Genomic DNA, 24,288 nt, shown 5'->3' on the forward strand with positions numbered 1-24,288 from the left:
ACTATACGCTCGTGAATCACACCATTTTATATTGTTACGGGGGCAAATTTTATGGGCTAACTTACTTTTTCACTTATTTACATGGGCGAATCGTACACAATAAAAATGACTCCGGTAAGAATTTACTTCTGAGATTTCGCATTGTTGCCGTTAGCTCTTAGTTCAATTTGTAGATTAGTCACCTTTAATTGAAAATTGTCGGACTATATATGACTTTATAAGATTTGAAGATAAGTCATTCTTTCTAATGAGAATTGTAGTTGCTTGTTGCCATAACGTTGGTAACTATTTTTGAGACCAGATCGTATTATATAACTTTAGCGGTTTGAGATGGGTGCAGGATGAAAATTTTTTAAGAATATTGATGGGATATCGTCTGGACTGGCTGCTGAGTTTTTTAATGAGGAGATGGTTTTATTTAATTCTATGAGAATAAAAGGATGATTCATGGAAGTAGTGTTATTAGTAGTAGTAGATTCATGAAAATATTTTGGGGCTGGACATGTTGGTATCTGAGTTATTGGAAAGATTCGGAATATTTGATTTATCTGAAAAGTGGGAGGCAAAAATATCTGCAATATGTTGATCATGGATAACTGTTTGAGACTGCAGTGAGATGGCGGCTTGCTGGATGTATTATGATCTTTTTTATTCATTCTTATCTTTGACCAAATTTGCGCGGGTGAAGTTTCTTTTTTTTGCATTGTTTGACAGCTATTTTGCACGATTCATTCCATCATGGAACAGGTTTCCTGGAAGGATCAATCGCACATTTACCAATACATACCTCAGCAGATTCAGTTAAACAGTTATTTAGTAGTCTTACATTTTTATCTATATCATTGTTAAAAAGTAATTCATCGTTTTTTTCCTTAACAGTAGTTCCTTAAAATATCCCAGTTTGCTTGAGTGATTTTCCATTTTGTTATAATTCTTAAAGGGATTTTTTGACTTGTCAGAGATGTGAATTGGAAAATGATTACTATTATAAAGGCTGTTTAATGTGTACCATGAAAGTAAAGGAAATATTCCGAGACTACAGAAAGATAAATCAATGGAAGAGAAACTACCTATTTGGGTATGAAAGTATGTACTACTTCCTGAATTTACTAAGTTTATATTTACATTATTTAGGAAATTTTCGATTCGATTGTTTTACCTCTTTCAAATGTGTTTTCGGAGCCGCTGAAGCGCAATACTCTATGAGTATTGGATTTTTTGTAAGTGTAGGAGCTTACAAATTACAGAAGAACTGTAAGAGAAGTGATTGAAAATACTGTAGTATTTTTAATAATCTAATTTATTGTTTTTATTTATAACACAAGTTTATTTAAAGTCTTTATTTGTACAATATAACTAATTTATTTCACACTAATAATTATATAATTTATTTACATTTATTACAATACGCGCGTTACATTTTCAAAACTCGACGCGATGTTATTTTTCAGACTAACTGTCCTCAACAAAATTCCCTCTTTAAATATAAAATGCCGTTAATCGAGAATGCCTTCGAATTCGGACGGTGACCCACATCGACAGGGATGGTAGGCAAACGGGTTTTCCAGCTGAGCGGCGAACTTACTAGAATAGAATAGAATTAGAAATAATATGTTTATAAGATAGTTTCGAAACAAATTCAGATTTCTGCTTTAATCTGGAGCCTTCTAAAAATTGAAAGACATGACCAGACGACGATAAAAATGTTAAAAGAGACATGGGGAATCTAAAATTTGCATTCCACGACATGTCTATTCATCTAGGCAGAAATCCTAACGAATTTGTTTCTCGTACTCATACAGAGTAGATCCGAATAAAATGAAAAAGACAGAAAAGATTTGATTTCACGTTCAAAGCGTCTATGTATCTATTGATACGTATTTCGACTTAAAAAGTCTCATCAGAATAGTTATTCATAGCCGTTCTTAACGTGAAAAATAATCTTCTGTGTCTTATTAGAAGCAACAATAACATGGCTTCGTTATGGACGCAATAGCGACATCTGATAGAAAAATCGGTAAGATAGTTTCGAAACAAATTCAGATTTCTGCTTTAATCTGGAGCCTTCTAAAAATTGCAAGACATGACCAGACGACGATAAAAATGTTAAAAGAGACATGGGGAATCTAAAATTTGCATTCCACGACATGTCTATTCATCTAGGCAGAAATCCTAACGAATTTGTTTCTCGTACTCATACAGAGTAGATCCGAATAAAATGAAAAAGACAGAAAAGATTTGATTTCACGTTCAAAGCGTCTATGTATCTATTGATACGTTAGATTCCCCATGTCTCTTTTAACATTTTTATCGTCGTCTGGTCATGTCTTGCAATTTTTAGAAGGCTCCAGATTAAAGCAGAAATCTGAATTTGTTTCGAAACTATCTTACCGATTTTTCTATCAGATGTCGCTATTGCGTCCATAACGAAGCCATGTTATTGTTGCTTCTAATAAGACACAGAAGATTATTTTTCACGTTAAGAACGGCTATGAATAACTATTCTGATGAGACATTTTAAGTCGAAATACGTATCAATAGATACATAGACGCTTTGAACGTGAAATCAAATCTTTTCTGTCTTTTTCATAATATGTTTATAGTTTTATGACCCATAATATTTATCATAACATTGCCCCCCTCTTAAAAGATGGTTCCTCTTGGAACCTTGTCGGGACTGGAACTGGAACGGTATGCTGGTATCGGTAACTGGACCCTCTTTTACAACTTCCAGTTCTATAAAAATGACAAGGGACGGTCTTCTCTCCGCACCAGTAACTATACGGATTGCAACAGATCAACACCTGGACTTCGGTGTCTTTAAATATCTCCACCATATTTCGGATAACCCTCCAATCTAATTGGCGGCACTCCAACTTTGGCATGGCTAACTTTTGCACGTCGGACTCTAGTACGTGCTCTCTCAATCGAAGTAATGCTTCCCATACATCTCGGTAGGTAGGTTGGTCACGGGCAGTGTCTTTTGTTACCAGGTAGAAAAGGTAACGTGATGCATCTTGGAGTTTCAAGACTTTCCCGGGAGCTGGCACTATGCATTGAAGTTCTGCAACTCGACCGAACTTCCTTCGAAAGACGGATGCCAACCCTGGTGCGTCTTTGATACTGGCCGGCTTGGTAAGGGCCAGTGAGTAGTCATCGGGAAGCGCGAGTAGATCTTGCCTTTCTTCAGTGGTAACACCATGTCTTGCTTTACCGGTACCTCCATAGGCACCCATGAATTCCTCAAACGTGAGGTCAGATACATCTTGGACTTGGTTTACTTCCACTTCTTCATCTACGTCGTGGCCACCTTCGAAAGACGCCAGCCTGTTATGGTGTACTATCATCGGCTTTCCCTTCGGAATCTTGCTTATTCGGTAGATGACATCGTTGATCTTCTCCATAATGAGGTATGGACCTTCCTAAAACTGCTGCAACTTGGGAGAACAACCTTTTCGCTTTTTGGGATTATGGAGCCAGACTTTGTCGTTCTTCTTAAAGCACTCCTTTTCGGCTTGCGTATCGTACCATTTCTTCATTCGGTCGCTAGCGATCTGAAGATGGGAACGGACCAACTCGTGTACATTGTCCATTCTTCTTCATAATTCGATCACATAATCTTCACCTGCTACATCTTCTCCATGTCGACACCCAAACTCTAGATCACAAGGTAATCGCATCTCGCGTCCGAATAGAACTCTGGCTGGTGTCTATCCTGTTGATTCGTTAACAGCAGATCTATAGGCCATTGTGAAGAACGGAAGATATTGGTCCCAGTCTCGCTGATGATCGGACACAATCTTTGTCAAATACTTGCCAACTGTCCTATTCATCCGTTCTACCATACCATCCGATTGCGGATGATACGCTGTAGTTCTTGTTTTCTTCATGCCTAGTCTATCACATATTCCTTGAAATAGATCGCTTTCGAGGTTCCTTCCTTGGTCACTATGGATCTCCAAAGGCACTCAAAATCGGCTGATATATTCTTGGATCAACTTATCTGCAACGGTGGCGACCTTCTGGTCTGGAAGTGCTTAAATATCGACCCACTTAGTGAAGTAATCCATTACTACCAACATGTACTTGTCTCCATTGTCACTTTCTGGAAATGGCCCAGCGATGTCCAAAGCTATTCTTTCAAACGGGCTTCCAACATTATATTGTCTCATAGGAGCTCTTCTTTTTCGGTGAGGCCCGTTACTCGTAGCACAAATAGTACATTTCTTACACCAGTCCTTTACGTCGTCGGAACTGTTCATCCAATAAAACCGTTCCCGAATTCGCTGAAGGGTTTTCTTTACATCAAAATGCCCTCCTGATGGACTGTACAAGTCCATCAGGAGGGCATTCTTTACACCAAAATTAACCAGTACAAGTAAAACAAACCGATAAAGATGACTTAAGTCCATGGTGTATTTTGATGAATTAATCGGACTCATCTAAACGTACACCTGTATCGAGAGCTATAAAAGAAGTCGACATGTATTTGTCTGATGATGTATTACCCAGAAAAAATTCGAACCGAGATTAGAACTGTCCATTAAAGTGGTGGAAAAACCATCGCCATGTATATCCTAACTTAACCACTATATTCATAAAATATTGTAATATTGTAGCAACATCTGTTCCTTGTGAAGACATGTTCAAAATCTGGTTTAATTTTAAATAAAAGAAGAACACAGTTAACAGCAAGTAAAGTGTAAACTTATGTTTGTAAATGTCAATTTAGACGATTTGCGATTTAATAATAATGTGTAATGTAAATGTAAGTACTATTTACTATTTGTATTGTTTAATTTATTTTTCAAGTTATAATAAATATATCCTTCGTTAGTTTCTTTCACTTCAATACATATAAACATAAACGATAATAGCCAATATGTTTGTTTATGTACTCGCTTATTTAAATCTACTGTTAAACAATCAAAGTTACTTGTTTATGAAGAACGGGTCAGTCTCGTTAACGATAAAAACGTACATGACATGACTCACCTCTAAAATACATAGGATACCGATGAGCCTGTTTCTTAACGCTGTTAAGAAGAGGATGAATGAATGGCGATGTTGCCAAAATTATCTTGCTTGTTTTATTGGAAATTAGGTTACAATTTCGTTAAAAATAATAATGCGAATCTGTAAATTTCTCATGGATTTAAGAAATTTTGTACCAGTATTTGTGTCAATTTGTTTTTAATATCATCATCCAGTTTTGAATGGCAATATAACCACGCCACTGATAGCGAATTTTTTGAATCAATTCAATGTTTTAATTAAAATATCTAATATGGCAACCTTTCCTTAGCTGGATCGCCGGATCGGAAATAATCGTCTGACTAATGGGTTAGATATCCTGTTAAATTCTATAATACCGACCATAAACTTTTCCCTACACAGTATTGAAATAATGTTATGTCTTTGAACGATTTATGTTTTATTATATCGAGTTCGGGAAACAAAAAAAACTTTAATGTTGCATTTATGCATTCGCTGAATATAACAATGACAAATAATAATATTGTAGAAATAATTATTTATGAAACAAGTATCTGTATTAAGTCCTAAGTTTAACATAAATATAATTCTTGTAAATTTACTTATGCTTTGCTGTAATATTCTTATTTCCTTTAATTTCATAAATATAGTATGTTTCAGTGAGCAGCGTTTTGACGAGTTCTACAGCTTACGGTTCCAGCAATTCTTATGCGGGTAGCGACTCATCATACCATATGCCTTCATATACAAAATACGAATCGAACCAAACATACGACAGCACGAAACAGAAATTGGACAATCAATTAAAAGAAATTGACAGTCAATTAGATTCGCAGCTTCTTAGCAAGGTAGGAGATAGTGAGACGTTTTATTGACTGTATATTGTCATTCTGCAAATAATTTGATAACTATTTTGTACATGATCTTTTCATTTGAGATTGAATATGGTTATCAATACTAACAAAAAAGTATTACAATTGGTAGAATAGTAGATCAGGGTACAACAAAGGATTGGACTTAATAGTATTCTTAAGTTGTATTAATTCATCGTTGTATTTTATCCTTCAATTACCAACTGCATAAGAGTATACTTTAGGCTGGAATTACAAAAAATGTGGTAATTGAATTTAGAGGACCTCTCGTTAGTCGCATAAATATATTCTTAATATCCTTGGTATATAAAAAAAACTATTATTATACAAACATGACGATCAATGATTTAAGACATCGAGTTCAATGCTCATTATAGAGAGATGATTAAAACTCTCTTGATCCATTACAAACCGAAGTCGATTATAATCGAATTATAATCGATTATAATCGAATATAAACGAAGTGTCATCTTAATGTTTGGAAACGCATCATTCACATTATTTTCTTTTAACAGTCGGTACATTTAAAGTTCTTTGCTAATATTAGATGAGCCGATTTCCTCTTTAAATGATGAAAAATTCTGCAAATTGTACCAATTCGACCTAGGTTTTCATCTAAATAATTTCTATAAATGTCGGTAAGCTTTAGTGAGTGAGCTTAAATTTCATTGGAAGTTAAATTTTCCAAATGATGTAAAAGCCTCTGACTTAAAGAGGTAATGAAGTGATCTATAATGGCGATAAAATTTTGAGTCCTAAATTTCTCTAATGTTGTCATTTCAATCTCTGGGGTCTCCATAATCCAGTGGAGTCAGTCGAATATTCCTAAGTTGTTTTCTATGTGCCGAATAGTCTTGATTTCCGCTTACCATCGCGCCTCGCGTCTCGTATATTTCGAAGTTGTCACGTGTTGCCTGTATAAATTCTTTTAGTGATCTAAGTACCGCCACTCCAGAATTAAGGTCAATATTTGGATCTAGGAGAATACGACTTGTGCTGTTTGCCCTCTCTAAGATTTCATTCCAAAATATTGCAAATATTCCTGTTTCCAGTAAACACATTCCAACCATTTACATCGCTACGAGTTTTAAATTGTTGCTCATCGCCTTATGGAATTTTGTATAATGCTCATTTAATCTAATTATAACCTTTAACTAGTGCTTTTTCCGCATCACTTCTAGATGACCGTCTAATAGTATTTACTCTTTTAGGAACAATAATATTTCCGCCACAGTTTGCTTTGCTGTCTGACGCAGCTTTTAAACATTCGATTAACAGGTTATATCTGTATTTAGAGGAAGTGAATAATACATATAGAAATACATATTCTAAGAAATCAAAGAATGATATGGCTGCAGTACAACGCCAAGACATTATGTTTTATAATTTTAGCCTGAACACAATTGTATTTTCCACTTATAACAGTTTTTCAAATCAATATCATGTTCTTGTAAGAATGTCATTAGAGAATTATATATTACATCTTCTACATTATGACCGTGATTTGGCAAAAATATGAAAAACCTTTCAACAGGAGCGAAACGTTCCATTTAACGAAATATCATAGTTAATTGATCGGTATGTCCTTCATCAAGTGTCGAGTGAAGAGAAACTGAATAATATTTTGACTTCTTGATTCTGCAAACTATTTCATTTAATACGCTTTTGCCCATCAAATGTACAATTTCCTCACATATGGTTGATGAATGATAGTTAGCATGTCCGCTTCTAGAATTTGAATATTTATTTATATGGTGCTTCACAGTACTCGAGCATTACCAAATAGTTTCCATTTTTGATGAACCCAACAACACTTTTTCGCCGCGAAATTCTAAACCTCGTTCTGCAAACGAACGAACTTTATAACAGTAATTAGTCTAATTACCATTTTCCAATAATTTTTTATTTCTTCGGCTATGTTTTGCTATTTCAGTACCAATACGCCCCAATTCTTTCGCACGACGTACCACTGCAATGACTGCATTAAGGTGTGTTTTGGATATTTCGTGATTCACAAGCCTACTACCTGCATGTTTAAAATCATCAAATTCACTGTGGCTAAAATGTGTACGAACAGATAAGTACGAACAGTAAGATAATATTTCTGTTTATATGAACACTTCTTAGCATATGTATGTCGCAATGTTGTAGCTTAGAAGTTCCCACTCTAATCCACTCAATATTTGTTATGCTTTCGGGCCACACACCAATATCAAACACAGCAAAATCAAATTCTAAATTTTTCTTGTCTTCTTTTTCTTCACTTTGCAGTGGATGTTGAAATGTTAGTTGTTTGACATGATTCTTGTTCTATTCGTTCTACAACAACGTCATGGTCGTTGTTTCGTTTTTCTGGGGAAGATTTATTCTCACTAACAAAAACAGAGGTGGAAGCAGTTATTAAAAAATTAGTTATAAGTTGTGTTTTTGCGATGACTTCTGCACATAGTTTATTCTTGTCTTAAGCGAGTTTGCGTTTTTGAGCACCACTTTGATAATTTCGCTTTCTCTTATGTCTTACGATAAGCGAGACATTATTTTTGATGTACATAATATATGTGTTTGCATAAAACAAAAATAATTCTATGTGAATGTGCTGATTTTTTTACGTTTGGGGCTTTGTGGTGGTCCCGGGCCCAGCCTGCCCATCCCTTAAATCCGGTCCTGATATTTAGTAATTAAACACAATAATGGTCACATTTTGAGTTCTACTGAAAGTAGCTAGAAATTCTTATACAACCAAGCACACAAAATCAATAATAATTGTACCTACTTTGAAGTAAAAAAATATTCAGTCAGTTTATCAAAAAAATAAAACTGCTTTAATTAAAATAAAGGTTTAAATGTTTATCTTGAAATTTTATAAATTTTATAGTCAAATTTTTTATCAAAATTAATGAATATACACTTCCTTTATTCATAATTGAATAAGTAACTATTTTTTTGTAAGTTTTATCAAAATAATAATCTACCCTTTAAGTCGGACAGATAGCCAAGCCAAGGACAGGCGGTCCACTCTCATTTCGCTTCATTGTTGAAATGCTCTAGTGGTTATACATTAGAACCCTAGCTCAGTGTACAAAAAATAAAAGGGTAACGTAGTAGTTTAAAATTCTAAAATGATTCTGTTGCTTAGACTTGAAGGAGTTGGTGTCTGATCATTTATTAATTCATACACAGCGTAAATTTGCGCATAGCGTTCTGTAACAGAACAAAAAACTATCCAAAATGGAGGACAAATAGAGTTTCAAATAGGCTAAATAGGATAGGATAGGGTTAAGCTAAATACTATTTAGTATATACCTATGGTAAGCAAACCTATACGTTTTCTGCAGAAATTTCGGTGTTTTTTAGAAGCATATCTTTCTTATAGCGGACGAAGCGGTGGATCGCGCAGAGGTATGATAAAATAAAAACGATTGAAACGCAATGCAACGACTGTAACGAAAGTTACAAGTACACACCACTAAGTATACACATATATATATATATATATATATATATATATATATATATATATATATATATACATTGTAAAGACTACGACCGTCAATTTATATTTCTAAAGTATTCAACTAGTGAATTCAGAGGTTTAATCGGTCATTCAGGTTGGCAAATAAAAAAAGAAGTCAACTATTTCATAAGTTTATCGAAGACGTTTCGCTTTATATTTCTAAAGCTTCATCAGTTCTCTAAAATATAACAGATGACATAGAGTTTATAAGAAATACAGATATTTATAGTTCATAACTTACAACTCAATATGTAGTATATTATCGATGTTATTATATATCTACTGTAAACTTTACTCATTATTTAAAACTAACTTAACAAAAAAAAAACAAAACAAAAAACACACAAACTCCGCAGAAAATAATGTTCATATTCGTAGATACGAAGATTTAAAAAATTTTAAACTAACATTTGGCTTCATTTAGATGGTTCTCCACTAAGGTAAACAAAGCTCTGATTTATTGCAATATATGCAAACAACGTGACGCGATACCGAACATTTTTTAAGGGCCATATGTCACCAAATTCCAAGGTTTGAGACAATTATGAACTTCTACAGGGGTCATTGCATGATTAGTTGGACGGGTGGATTTGTATAGTGGAAATATTTGATATATTATTTTTAATTTATGTTTTAATGAAACTTGGAAATAGGGGATGATTGTATTATTATTTTGAATGGAAAAAAAGCCAAATTTTAACTGAAGAATAGGTGTTATTTATTTCGTAAGATGAGAGAATGGTAAACCTGGCTCAAATTGTCGATGTCGGTTCTTTTGTTTATTGCCGATGAGTTCTTGAGGATCTCAGACAGTAGATATAGTATACAGATCTGAGCGCAACCCCTAAATTGCAACCCCCGGTCGTAAGTGCCAAACGGCTTAACGTAGGATGACGTACGAGGGCTCGTTGGAAAGGGGATAAAAAATGGGGTTGAAGGCAGTATGTGCCGTGCGCATCGGAGCATGCCGAAAGGGATTATTAGGTATCTTCGTTTCTATTGGTCCGATCGTGACGTACGAGGGCTCGTTGGAACGGGGAGGAGACGGGGAATACGTTGAGACAAAAGCAAAGATGGTGGCATTGCCAAATGGGCGCTAGAACGTATCTTCGTTGCTATTGGTCCGATCATGACGTACGAAGGCTCGTTGGAATGGGGGTGAAAAATGGGGTTGAACAGAGTATGTGCCGTGCGCCTAGGAGTATGCCAAAAGGGCATTATATGGTATCTTCGTTTCTATTGGTCCGATCGTGACGTAAGAGGACTCGTTGGAACGGGGAGGAGACGGGAAATACGTTAACACAAAAAACAAAGACAAAGGCATTGCCAAATGGGCGCTATAACGTATCTTCGTTGCTATTGCTATAAATGTCACGTGAAATGAGGTGAATGACGGGACATCCGACGCAGGACGTAACATTAAGACAAAAAAACAAATGCAAAGACAATGTCAAAACGGCACTACAGCATATCTCTGTTGTTATTGGTCAGATCGTGACGTGTGAGGTATCGTTGAAAAGGTAAGGGTAACGAATACGTAGGCACAGAAAAACATGGCCGCGCATTGCCAAATGGACACTAAGCTTGAAACGTCTAAACAACTCAACGTACAACAACGTGCAAGGTATCTATGGAAGGGGGAGGGGCCAACGAATACGTAGACATAGAAAAAAAAACATGGCGAAGATTTGCCAAAAGGGCACTAAGCTCGTAACGTCTAAACGGCTCAACGTACAACAACGCGCAAGGTATCGTGGGAAAAGGGAGGTGGTAACGAACATGCTAAGACAAAAAACAAATGCAAAGACTGTGCCAAAACGGCACTATATCGTATCTCTCTTGTTATTAGTCAGATTACTATGTGTAACACATTAAATGAAAGAGGAGGGAGTAGCGAATACGTTAACACAAAAAACAAACGCAAAGACATTGCCAAAACGGCATTACGTTATATCTTCGTTTCTATTGGTCCGATCATGACGTACAAAGGCTCGTTGGAAAGAGGAGGATATGTCGAATATGTTATCACAAAAAACAAAAACAAAGACATTAATAAAACGGAACTATATCGGATCTTCGTTGCTACTAATCGGACTGTAGCATAAAAGACGTTGAACGAAAGGAGTAGTCACTGAGGCTAACAGAGAAACAAACATGAAAACGTAGCAAAAACGACGCTATATCATATATTAGATCTATTTTGAAGGGAATTCCACGTCTATTACAGTTCATCATCTCGTCACGCCACCTGTCGGCTACATCCTTTAACTATGCCCAAACCATTTAGCACCTGTCACTTTTAGCCTATCGTTTCTCTCTCGAAATAATGTATGAAAGGCGAGGTGACGCTGTCACATGATTAATCGAAGAACGTATACCATTCTCACAGTATGAACAAAACAAACCTAACATCATCTGTATAATCTTCTGTGATTGAGTACTACTATACACGGATCTCCACTTAACGTACAGAACTCATCGAAAAAATGCTGGAAACTAAACGAATAGGAACGTATACTATTCTTAAAATATGACCAAACTAACAATCATCGACTATATAATCTTCTCTGACCGATCGTTACAATATACGAATCATCATAATTCAACAAGGTTCTGACCTCTACACACTAAACTCCCATGATTGATCACTACTATACATGGATCTCCTTCCAATCATACACCTGCTCTTTATAAAGAGGTATGGCTGTATGTTGATCACTGCTCAACATGAATCTTATTCGCACAGTATGACCAACCAACATATATTACTTGCTGTAGATATCAGCCATATGATTACTGCACTACAAGGGTTTCATCTGAATGTTCAAAACTATAGATGAGTCTCCTCTGAACGCTCATTTATTTACGGTCTCCCACAGAGCGGTACATTATTAATTCTCAACGTTAATGTGATTAAACATCCACTGCTGGACATAGGTCTTCCACAGAGCGGTGTATAACATAAAACATCGTTTGTTAACACTTAAACATCAGCTAACTGATATCTAAAGCATAGCATACGTATTTATTTATAGTATGGCATACAATAAGAATAAGAATAATTAAAAATCAATATAAAACGTTACATGAAGGATTACAAACGAACATCTAATGTATTAATAATACAATGTATGTATAATATTTTTGATAAAATTGAATTTAATGTAAAACGACACCCCGTCCGTCACATTGTTGAAGAATGCCCCCGAAGACGATTCCCTGGAGTTTTCGATGAGTTCCTGAATGCGACCGAAAATATCAGACGTATATAAGACGCAATATAACGCATATTAGACGTACAACAGACGTATATCAGACGCATATCAGACGTATATCAGACGCAAGCTCTGACAGAACAATCACTAAAGAAAATCTGTCGGAAAAAAACAAAATTTGGCAGAGTAAGAAATGAAAGAATCTAAGAAATTATAAACGTTAAACACAGAATATTATCTCTACGTCAACCAATCGCCTGTAGAAAGAGTGACGCACTACAACTACCTCGGCACCATAATAAATGAAGAATGGACCAACAACCAGGAGATTAGAGCACGCATCGGAAAAGCTAGATCCACCTTCAATCGGATGGGGGCTTTCTTCAAGAGTCACAACCTCTCTCTTGATACAAAAGTAAGAATGCTGCGATGCTACGTCTTCTCTGTTCTTTTTATGGTGTTGAATCGTGGACCTTAAACGAAGATATGTGCAGAAAACTGGAAGCATTTAAGATGTGGCTATATCGGAGAATGCTTAAGATCCCGTGGACTGACCGACTCACAAATGAGGAGGTCCTCAGAAGAATGAATAAGAATCGAGAAGTACTGACCACCATCAAATCTCGAAAGTTACAGTTCTTCGGACATATTATGCGAAATGAATCCAGATATACTCTCCTTCAAGCCATCCTGCAAGGAAAAATATTTGGAAAACGAGGTCCAGGAAGGAGAAGAACATCTTGGTTAAAGAACCTCAGAATCTGGTTCAATACAACATCTGTGTAGCTTTTCCGCGCTGCTGCAGATAAGATAAAGATTGCCATGATGATCGCCAACATTCGTAATGGATAGGCACATCAAGAAGAAGAAGAAACACAGAATAACGAAGGACATCACAACTACGCTGGTATGGACAGGTCTAAAGGATGGACGACAACAGAATAACAAAAAGTATTATAATGGGCACCACAGGAAAGATGAAGGAGATGCAGGTCAACAACTACTATACACAACTCACCGATACGATTATTGATATACTATATCGTTTTGTTGCATACTATATTTTATCTACAACAATTACCATTGCACAATGATATTCAGATATAATCCAATAATGAGAAGGCCTAACCAAAGTATGTATATCATTCTTCCAGTATGACCAAACAATAATACTCGACATAGATATAAGTTGAATGATCACAAACCGACAAGGATCTAAACGTTCTCTACAAGCCACATCTGAACGACCACTACTATACACAAATCTCCACTGAACGTACAATTCGACAAGAGTCTCCGCTGAACGCTCACTAATACACACAGATCTCATCTGAACGTACAATTAGCCAAGTGTCTTATCTAAACATCCACTACTATACATAAATCTCCAATATGACTATTTTTCGATTTGTTCCATACTATATTACTCTACAACAATTACCGCTTTACAATGATGTTCCGATATAATCCAATTATGACGAAGACTAACCAACAAATGGTTATCACCCATAAATTATGTTCAAATCAACTAACGTAAACGGCCATTACATTATGTCTTCGTTGTTATTTATCTCATTTTGACGCACGAGACGTTAAATGAAAGGCGAAAGGAAAGCGTAAATATTTGCATACTATAGTTTATCTACGACGAGCAAGTAATTTATTGTTTTATATTGGATAATGAACATTGGTCTCTGTAAGAATATATGGTCGATGTAGGTAATTTAGGTATATTAACAAAGAAAAATCAAATTAAATACATTTGTAGAGTATATATAGTTATAGAGTATATTATGTTATATGAAAGAAAAACTCAGCCATCAAGTAAAGACATGACTACCACAATACGCTACGCTAACTCTAAGACAGAAATGCTGTACATGAAATAATAGAAAAAATCTATAAAATATCTGATATGGAAAAACGTAAGACAGAAAGCATGGACAATAATAGTAGAAAATGTATAAAATATCTAACATAGAAACACTGCTGTACATAAAATGATAGAAAATGTATAAAATATCTAACATAGAAACACTGCTGTACATAAAATGATAGAAAATATCTGACATAGAAACACGTAAGGCAGAAAGCATGGATAATAATGATAAAAAATGTATAAAATATCTAACATATAAACACGTAAGACAGAAATGCTGTACATAAAATGATAGAAAATATCTCACATAGAAACACGTAAGGCAGAAAGCATGGACAATAATGATGAAAAATGTATAAAATATCTGACATAGATACACGTAAGGCAGAAATGCTGTACATAAAATGATAGAAAATGTGTCAAATATCTGACATAGAAACATGTAAGGCAGAAAGCACTGACAATCTTCTTCTTACGATGCCTATCCGTTCCGGATGTTGGCGATTAACATGGCTATCCTAACTTTGCTTGCTGCTATTCTGAATAGTCCGCTTGTCGATGTATTAAACCACTTTCTCAGGTTTTGAAGAAAAGATATTTTTCTTCTCCCCGGTCCTCTCTTTCCAAATACCTTGCCCTGAAGAATGAGTTGCAACAAGCCGTATCTCCGTTCATTCCTCATAACATGGCCAAGATATTCTAGTTTGTGCTCTTTGATGGTGTTAATAATCTCACATTCCTTGCCTATTCTACGTAGGACCTCAACATTAGTCACACGATCCACCCATGAAATGACAATAATGATAGAAAATGTATAAAAAATCAAACATACAAACACGTAAGACAGAAATGTTGTATAAAAAATCAAACATACAAACACGTAAGACAGAAATGTTGTATATAAAATGATAGAAAATGTGTAAAATATCTGACATAGATACACGTAAGGCAGAAATGCTGTACATAAAATGATAGAAAATGTTTAAAATATCTGACATAGAAACACGTAAGGCAGAAAGCACGGACAATAATGATAGAAAATGTATAAAATATCAAAACATAGAAACACTGCTGTACATAAAATGATAGAAAATATCTGACATAGAAACACGTAAGGCAGAAAGCATGGATAATAATGATAGAAAATGTATAAAATATCCAACATAGAAATACGTAAGTTAGACATGCTGTACATAAAATGATAGAAAATGTGTAAAATATTTGACATAGAAACACGTAAGGCAGAAAGCACGGATAATAATGATAGAAAATGTATAAAATATCAAACATAGAAACACTGCTGTACATAAAATGATAGAAAATATCTGACATAGAAATACGTAAGACAGAAAGCATGGACAATACTGATGGAAAATGTATATAAAATATATGTAAAAAAAATCAGGAAAAGTAGAATTAAGTACCAATTACGTTTTGGAAACCGAGAACAATTACTAACGAAATAGCACTTAGTTAATACAAACATAAGAAAAAGAATATGAGGTCATAAAAGCAGCTCCCAATTAACGTTAACAAATTATTTGTAAAAACAAAACATCTGGACCCCAAATAGACACAGTATACTTTTCAAGAAATAAGTTATAACGATAAAACAGATACAAGATATATAAAAAGTACATTAGATACGAAATAAGCATTTTACCAGCAAAGCACAATACATATAACAAAAATAAATAAAAATCTAAAATACCGAAAAGGTACAGATATTCGGATCAGATCTAGAACCTTTATATAGAATACATTCGTATATATATTTCGTATATATATATATATATATATATATATATATATATATATATATATATATATATATATATATATAGAAATAAAATACTTCACATTTGTATTTAGGTATATACCTAAATACAAATGTGAAGTGCTTTACTTATGTATAAGTTTTTTAAACGATGGTATACAGCCAAATACTGGGATTTTCCCATTAATTTTTATATAATGTTTTGTTATGAGAAGCCACAATTTTTGAATTCAGATTAAAAAGCATTCATAAAAAAATATTATTTTTACTTTAAATATAGCTAAATATTTAGTGTATTCTTTTGTTTAACCTAATTTTTTTATTTTTATTTAACTTTTCTTTATTCTGTAGTTCTTAAAGTTTTTAAACTACAAATTTTTACCTTAATTATATGTAATATTAATGGTTTTTATTATATAAGTATTTTTTAAATGCAAGATATAATTTTATTTTATAATATTTATAGGTGTAATTTTAATGCTTTTAATTATATATGTATTTTTCACATTTTTGTTTAATTATATATGTATTTTTCACATTTTTGGTTATTTATATATGTATTTTTCACGCTTTTGTTTGTTTTAAATTTTCATTTCATATAATATAAATCTTGCCTCTAATTTTATATGTGAGAGTATGAAATAATTGAGTATATGGCAACACTGACGTATATTAAGCTCACATTTAACGTCAAATATATCTATAGGTTATGTTCATTGTACGAAAATTCAATTTAACCAAAAAGCTAACATTATTTTTTCTACAATTATTACAACACTTTGTAACGTTAGGCACCAATTTGTAACGTTCCAACGAACATTCATTGGGTGCCAATTTGTAATCCTTCGAGGCTCAATTTGTAACATCCCAACGTTGAGCTGCTGTTGTCAACTTGTAACCGCAAACCTTAGTTTGCTGCTACAATCCGACTAACATCACTAACAACGTTGGAGTGACAAATCGTTTCCCGTTGGGACCAATTTTTAACGTCATAACCCCTAATGTATCAATTGCAAAATTGCTACATTAGACGTTATACGAAACACTCCCTGGCTAGCTCACTCAGGACGTGAATATGGCCTACTCTGGAGCAACACACGCAAACAAGTAAAAAGAAGAAACAATACACAGTTAAATTAACACATGTTTATTAAAATATTAAACAAAAAGGGCAGAAAAATACATGTTTAAATATTATATTGAATTTAAATAAAAATTATTTGACTTCTTGCTACAGTGTTACATTATAGTAAGGAAAAATGCTTGTCACCAAATCCTAGGTTTTATCCTGGTCTTTTCTGCTATGGTTGTTAGCAAGCCATGTTGTTAGTTGTGGATTTTCTTGCCCTGGAGTCAACTCTCCTATTGGAATGATAGTGCCATTCTCAGGCCGGTTGGTCTTCTGGATGTTAATATAAATTGACCCGCACCTGAGAAATGTATCCCGGAGGTTGACTAAAATGAAGAAAAACACACCTTGCTTCAAAAAATGGTGAAACCAAAATGAGAGACCTTGCTTGGGGGATGAATAGGTGACCAATCAAATTTAACAAAATTTTATCATTATTCACCCAAGCAAGTCGAGAAACAATTCTTATTTATGTAGCAAATAAGTAAAAGTAAGGATATATAATCTTTTAAAGCAAATGGTAATTAATTTTTACTGCTGAATTATTCTAATATTAATTACAAAGCGGATTCGGTAAAAATGACAAGATATATTTATTGAAAAGCTAGATAATTTAGAATTTAGAAACATTTCTATATAGAAATGGTAGTTTGTCAAAAGTTAATTATTATTAAAATCAAAAGATATTATTAAGGATTTAAATTCAATATTTAAAACTGTAAAAATATTCGTAAAACTTTTACATACTATGTATATTAAAGAATCTATATATTTCTTATCGCTAATTTTTTATTATAAGAAATAAAAAAACACAAGAAATATCCACAAAAATATGTACCTACTTACATACGATAATCATAAATAATGAGAATTTTCAAAGTTAAAATTATAAAAGATTTTTATACAACAGGTAGAATCAGGAAACCGATAAAATATATTAAACTCTTACCTCCTAATTCAGGAGACGACACAACAATTGGTTATTATACTTTTACAAAAGTCATGAAGAAAATCGACATTTTTAGAAATAAAAGCCATTATATCGACTTTTGTATCGAACGGGAAGGGGGAAATGTCAACAAAAAGGAGTCTTTGTCACTAGCATTAAACTAAACAGAGAATAAAGATGGCACCTCTCGTTCCAAAGTAACAGAAATAGAGATGAAAATAAAATTCATTCTTTAGAAACTTGAGTAAAAGATAAAAATGATGATTATTAAGAAAATAGGAAAGGTAGATACTGAAATATATATATGTGTAAAGAAGATAGATTTGGGCGCCAACTGGTTTTTATACCAAATACCAGTAAAAATGAAAAGAGAATAATAAATCAATTAAGTAACGACATAATTCTGATACAATCTATATCTGAGAAAATATATAGAAAAATAAGAGATACAATGGAGGATATAGAAGAATATGAATTATGACAGAAGATATGGAAATTGGAGAATAGAATTAACGAAATATATTAACATAAGAAAGAAAGCAGGCAATGTAGCAGTTAGCAATGTAGCAATGTAGCTGCACAAGTGTGGCAAGGCTTTTTGTTTTTATTTTTGTACATATCGACGTACTTATATATAACGTAATTGCGAAATAAAAATGTATAAAGATTATTTGTATCTATAAATACACAAAAAGTAAACAAATACAATGGCCTCTATATTATTGACAAATGACAATGGCCAATGACCAATGAGAGCCGTCAAATTTTTCGGACACCAGAGAAAATGGCGTCGCTGTCTGCGCGAGTAAAATTGCGCGAACTTTCGCGCCAAAGCGGAGTGGGAACACCGGTTGTTGTCTATACTGTGATAAAGATGACAGAAGTGGTTGTGTCTAATATTCCAGATAATGTGCTCGGTAGAGCGCGGCAATATTTGAATGATGAAATTATAATTTCATTACATATAATATATATATATATATATATATATATATATATATATATATATATATATATATATATATATATATATATATATGTTATTGTGATATTTAAAGTCTTGGTGCGCCAAGCAATAATTAGCTAATTAATTTTTTTGATTAATTAAAATTATTTAAATGATATGATTATGACTCTAATCACAATTTTTAATTCTTTTATCTCAGGGTTAAATTCGTGCTTCAATATCTATGCTATTACATGTGAAAGGTAAGGTCCAGAGAATACCGGAATAATAAAAAACACATATGATCTAACACTATATATTGAAATAAAAATAATGAAATAATTCACACTCAAAAGTTTTCAATAAACAAATCTCATATAAGGATTCTCAAAATTTTGTTCTCCGTACGTGAACAATCAAAATTAATGGTACAAACAATATTAATTGAAATCTCAAAATCCCAAACTATTCTAACTCTCCTAATCAAAATATTTATATCCTTTCTAAATTACGTGTAAAAATTGTGTTATCAATAAAAGAAAAACTGCAGAAACAAAAATATCTCTCTCTGATGATGAGTGGTCCAAATCCTTGTTCCTTGTAGACTATATTATCTCCTCTCAACCGCTCCCTATGTAATCAGCAATCTTACACAGATTGTTGCAAGTATATCGTCCTTAATGATCTCCTTCAAAAGCACAAATCATTCAAATTATGATAGCCTTTCTCCTCTCGATAAACTGAATCTCTCGTTGGCCCGAGTGAAAAATGAATCACTCTTGGAATATCTTCTCTTTACGATAAACTGAATCTCTCGTAGGCCTGAACAGTGACTCTTGGAATATAAGTAGAGAAATATGACTTACAATATTTTGCTGCTTCAGCTTCTGTCAGATACACTAACTCCACAAAAACTCACTAACATTCAACACTACTGCTTGCTACATTTCAGGAACCGCCAGAGAACAATCACTGTTCGTCTTACAGACTTGGAAACCAACTGATTCTCTCTTCTCTCTCCTCAATCTCGCTAAACTTTTTCCTACATACTTATCCCACCTTTTTCAATCTCCGCCAATCAAAACTCGTCACAATTCCCCCATTTTTTCATTTCGATAACAAACAAATTTTTACCTATAATTATAAATTTCCTAAAACTTATTTACAAATAATATTTTTCTATAATTCTTAAAAACTAACAAAAACCTCTTTCTATAATCCCTTCTATTGTCTTTAATCACTGCATTAATGTATTTCAATTGTCTTTGGATTTCACTTAAAATTATGCGGGTCACTCAAGTATAACAAAGAAATAATTTATGCAAAGCTTACATTTTGTTTAGTACAGGTAATCCAAGAATTTAATAACTTTCCTTCTCCGAAATGTTTGTTGGATATTATCCTACTTATCTGAATTATTTTAATGTTTTTGAACTTTGAAATATTTTTAAACAAACCAATATTTTTCTCGATTTTACATATCATAACAAATCCCCGCCATTTGATCTGCCGAAAACTCTTTGTTAAATTTTAAAAATGACAAAAGTTTTCTAGGATCAAATTATTTCACTATGGTATTAAAATCTACTTATGATACTGATAAATGTCGTGAATGTTAAAATACCCCGTATATTGCCTGTCTTTACACGGGATTGGATACATTTTCGTTTTAAATTTTTCCAAGTATTTTCCCTTAAAAGAAAGTTCATAATTTTTAGCCACTCGGTTTACTTCATTAACAAGATCTCCATGGTTTCCTAAAATCTTCTCTATTTTCTTTCCCATGTTTTCTCCACAATTTATTTTTCTTTCATCCTCCTTTTGTTCACATGTGTTCACTGTCCATAATACTTCTTCACAAAATTCTGGATTCTCGTCCATCAGTGCCATTTTTTCTTCTGTTTTCTTTTTATCCTCTAATTCCCTTTGGTATTCCGAGCACCATGTTTCTATTCCTTTCATTTCTCTGATGATACCTTCTTTTTCTTCCTGCTTCCATTCTGTTTTATCGTCGGTTGCCAACAATTCTTCTGTACCTTCTATTTCCTGTTTTTCTCTGGTCTCCATCTTATTTTCCTGCTTTCTTTTCGAACTCTTCTTCTTTTTCTTCCTTCTCTTTTTCTTTTCTGTTAGATCTTGTTCTTGTACTTTCGGTTTATCCTCTACAGTCATATCGATTTCTTTGCGTTTTTCCTGTGCATTGATCCTTCCAGAATTTGTTTTCCTATCTGTTTGCTTTTCTTCTCCTGTGTTGTCTGGTTCTGCTCTGATTTCCAGTTTATTTTCCGAAAAATTTATGGTGATATCTTTTTTCCTCAATTCATCAATTCCCGCTATCATATCATGATTTAAATCTTCAATCACCACACATTTCATAATATGGAATTTGTTTCCCACTCTTATCTGTACTCCCAAGCCTTCGTTTACTGTCGTCAAATTTTTATTGTTTGCACCCACTAAATCAACCCTAGGAATCTTATACACAAATCTGTCCAAATTTAATTCTTTTACTAGTTTTTTATTGATTAGCGATATCTCCGATCCAGAATCAATCACAATTTTAATCGCTTTATGTTTTATAAATGCATCTAAAAATATTAGATTAGAATTAGAAATTTGTCTGTCGTTTCCTATTGCTATATGATTCATCTCCCTTCTATTTTGTTGTTGGAAGCTCTGGTTATTTCTATCGTCCCTTTGTTCGTTAGTATTCCTATTCGGAGGATTTTGTGCATCTCTATTCCTGTTGTGATTTTCATATGTTCTATGTTGTGTGTCATTCCTGTTATCGTAATTTTGTTGTCTATTGTAATTATTGTAATTTCTCGGCCTATATTCGTTTGTTGATCTGGGATGTCGGTTTCTCTGGTCATAATTTGATGAATACCTTCTTTCCGGTCCATTATATTGGTCATGTTGTCTTCTATTTCTCATTTCTTTTCTTTTCGCTTCTTTTAATTGAAGGAATTGGCACAAACTATCAATATCTTGATAGTTTCTCAAAATCACGTGATCTTCCAACGTTTCCTCAAAATGTCTGCTGATCATTTCTACCAGCTGTTCGGTAGAATATTTGTATTCTAGATATTTTGAATTGTTATATATCTGCAAAGCATATCTTTCTTCAGATATTCCCATTTTTTCGTGATATTTTCCATTCTGTAGCTCTTGGTTGATTTCTCTCTGTTTATTTTTCCCCCAGAAATAGTTGAGAAATTTATTTTCAAAATCTGTCCAATTTTCAAACTCATCTTCCTTGCTTTCATACCATAACGCTGCTCCTTCTTTCAAATGGTTTCTAATTGTTTCTTTGCAATCGTCAAAATATCTAATATGTTGTAATTTGGTTTTCAAATTTTTAACAAACGGTACTGGGTGTGTTTTCCGAATATCCCCGCCAAACTGTATTTTTATGTCACCCGGACTTTGGATGAGTACTTCTCTCCTGTCTCCCATCTCTCGTTGTTTTCTGATATCCTCAATTTGTTTTTCTATTTCTTTCTTGTCTTCTTGTAGCGCCATTTCAAATTTTTCTTCCAACTGTTCTATTTCCTTTTTCTGGAAATTTCGTATCTCCTTCATTGTATCTTGGATATCTTTAATCTCTGTCTCTTGTTTTGCATTCTTTAGGGTTATTTCTTCTATCTGTTGTATTAGTTCTTTCTTTATCCCCTCAACACATCCTTTAATTTCCTGTTCATAGTTTTCCAAACGCTGCTCTATATTCCTGTTATTTAGTTCTATTGCTTGCCTTGTTTCCCGTTGGTTTTCTTCCATTGTTTGTTTTGTTTCATCCATTTTTTGTGATGTTTCTTGTTGATTTCTATCCATTTTATCCATTTTCTTTGATGTTTCATTCATTGTTTGTGTCTGTATTTGCATCATTGCTAATAATTTTTCCAGCATTCCTGTTTCTTTTCTTTCCTCCATTATTGTGGCATTTCCTTCATTATCCGATCCTTCATCAAAAATTGTTTCCTCTTCTATCTTATCCTCTTTTCTTTCTTGCGTTTTACTTTGACTCCTTGTGGTCGACATGTTGTTTCTTTTCGTTACTGTTTTTGTCCCCGCCAAATGTGAAATTTTACAACACTCTATATGTTTCAGAACACGACAATATTTCTCCCCAAATGTATTAAATTTTCACGACAAATATCAAATATGCAATCAGTAAAATTCAAATAATTCAAAATAAATATCAAATGTATGATTGGTAAAGAAAATAAAATCAAATAATTCAATAGCAGTAAATATCCACTAACTACGATCAATCAATAAATCAAATTTATATTCCCTGGAAAAATTGTCAAAATACTTTCAAATTCAAATTCCCTCAATGTTATATATTTTTATCTCTGGATCACCTGTACTTATTCCAGATCTCTTTCCCTTCCTTCAAATGTAAAGCTGCGATATTTTCAAGCCTCACGTTTTGGAAGCCAGTTCCAGTGTTTATTAGTTACTTCAGGTAGTTGTTAGTCGGAAAGGAATACATCAGGGTCGATTCAACGAAAATGACATCAAGAAACCCTAAACGTGTTGACTGGTCGCCATGAAAGAGAGCCCAAGCAATTATCCTTCGAGTAGGAGGTTACAAATGTCAAGAAATAGCAAACAAATTAAGTGGTGGCGCCACAAAATCAGGTGTAATTAAAGTTTGTAAATGTTATCATAACACTGGAACGACAAAATCAGCAAAAAGAATAGACAGAAAACAGAAAGTTAGTGAATACGATGAGCGTAAAATATGCCGACTTTCTTTCGAAGATCGTGGTAGATCCGCAAAAGAAATTAATGCTTTTGTCAAACCTTACTCAAGAAACTAATGCTTACAAATATCGTACCGCACTATCAGAAGAAAGTTGTGTGAAAATGGATTGCGAGCACGAACTCCTAGAAAGAAGCCGTTCCTGAACACAAAACAGAGGCAAAAACGCATTGATTGGGCTTTGGCGAACAGAGGGAGGACAGAAGAACAATGGAGTAACGTAATTTGGAATGATGAAACCAGA

The 24,288-nt window shown here is 33.6% G+C and overlaps 1 protein-coding gene and 1 long non-coding RNA gene across 9 annotated transcripts in view; one reads left to right on the forward strand and one right to left on the reverse strand.

Moving 5' to 3' along the window:
* The window catches only part of LOC140451284 (angiomotin-like protein 1), an 880,806-nt gene that overhangs the window by 564,059 nt on the left and 292,459 nt on the right, over positions 1–24,288 (forward strand). For all 8 annotated transcript variants that reach the window (XM_072545031.1, XM_072545028.1, XM_072545036.1 and 5 more), the window contains one exon: positions 5,656–5,843. In XM_072545031.1, coding sequence (XP_072401132.1) covers positions 5,656–5,843 — 188 coding nt within the window. The remainder of the gene's footprint in view (positions 1–5,655; positions 5,844–24,288) is intronic.
* On the reverse strand, positions 17,379–18,650 carry LOC140451329 (uncharacterized). The gene is made up of 2 exons (XR_011952037.1): positions 18,331–18,650; positions 17,379–17,707 (listed from the first exon to the last, which is right to left on the reverse strand). It is a non-coding gene; the product is annotated as an uncharacterized lncRNA (long non-coding RNA).

This window comes from Diabrotica undecimpunctata, chromosome 1 (assembly GCF_040954645.1).
Source record: "Diabrotica undecimpunctata isolate CICGRU chromosome 1, icDiaUnde3, whole genome shotgun sequence".
NCBI classification, from domain to species: Eukaryota; Metazoa; Arthropoda; class Insecta; order Coleoptera; family Chrysomelidae; genus Diabrotica; species Diabrotica undecimpunctata.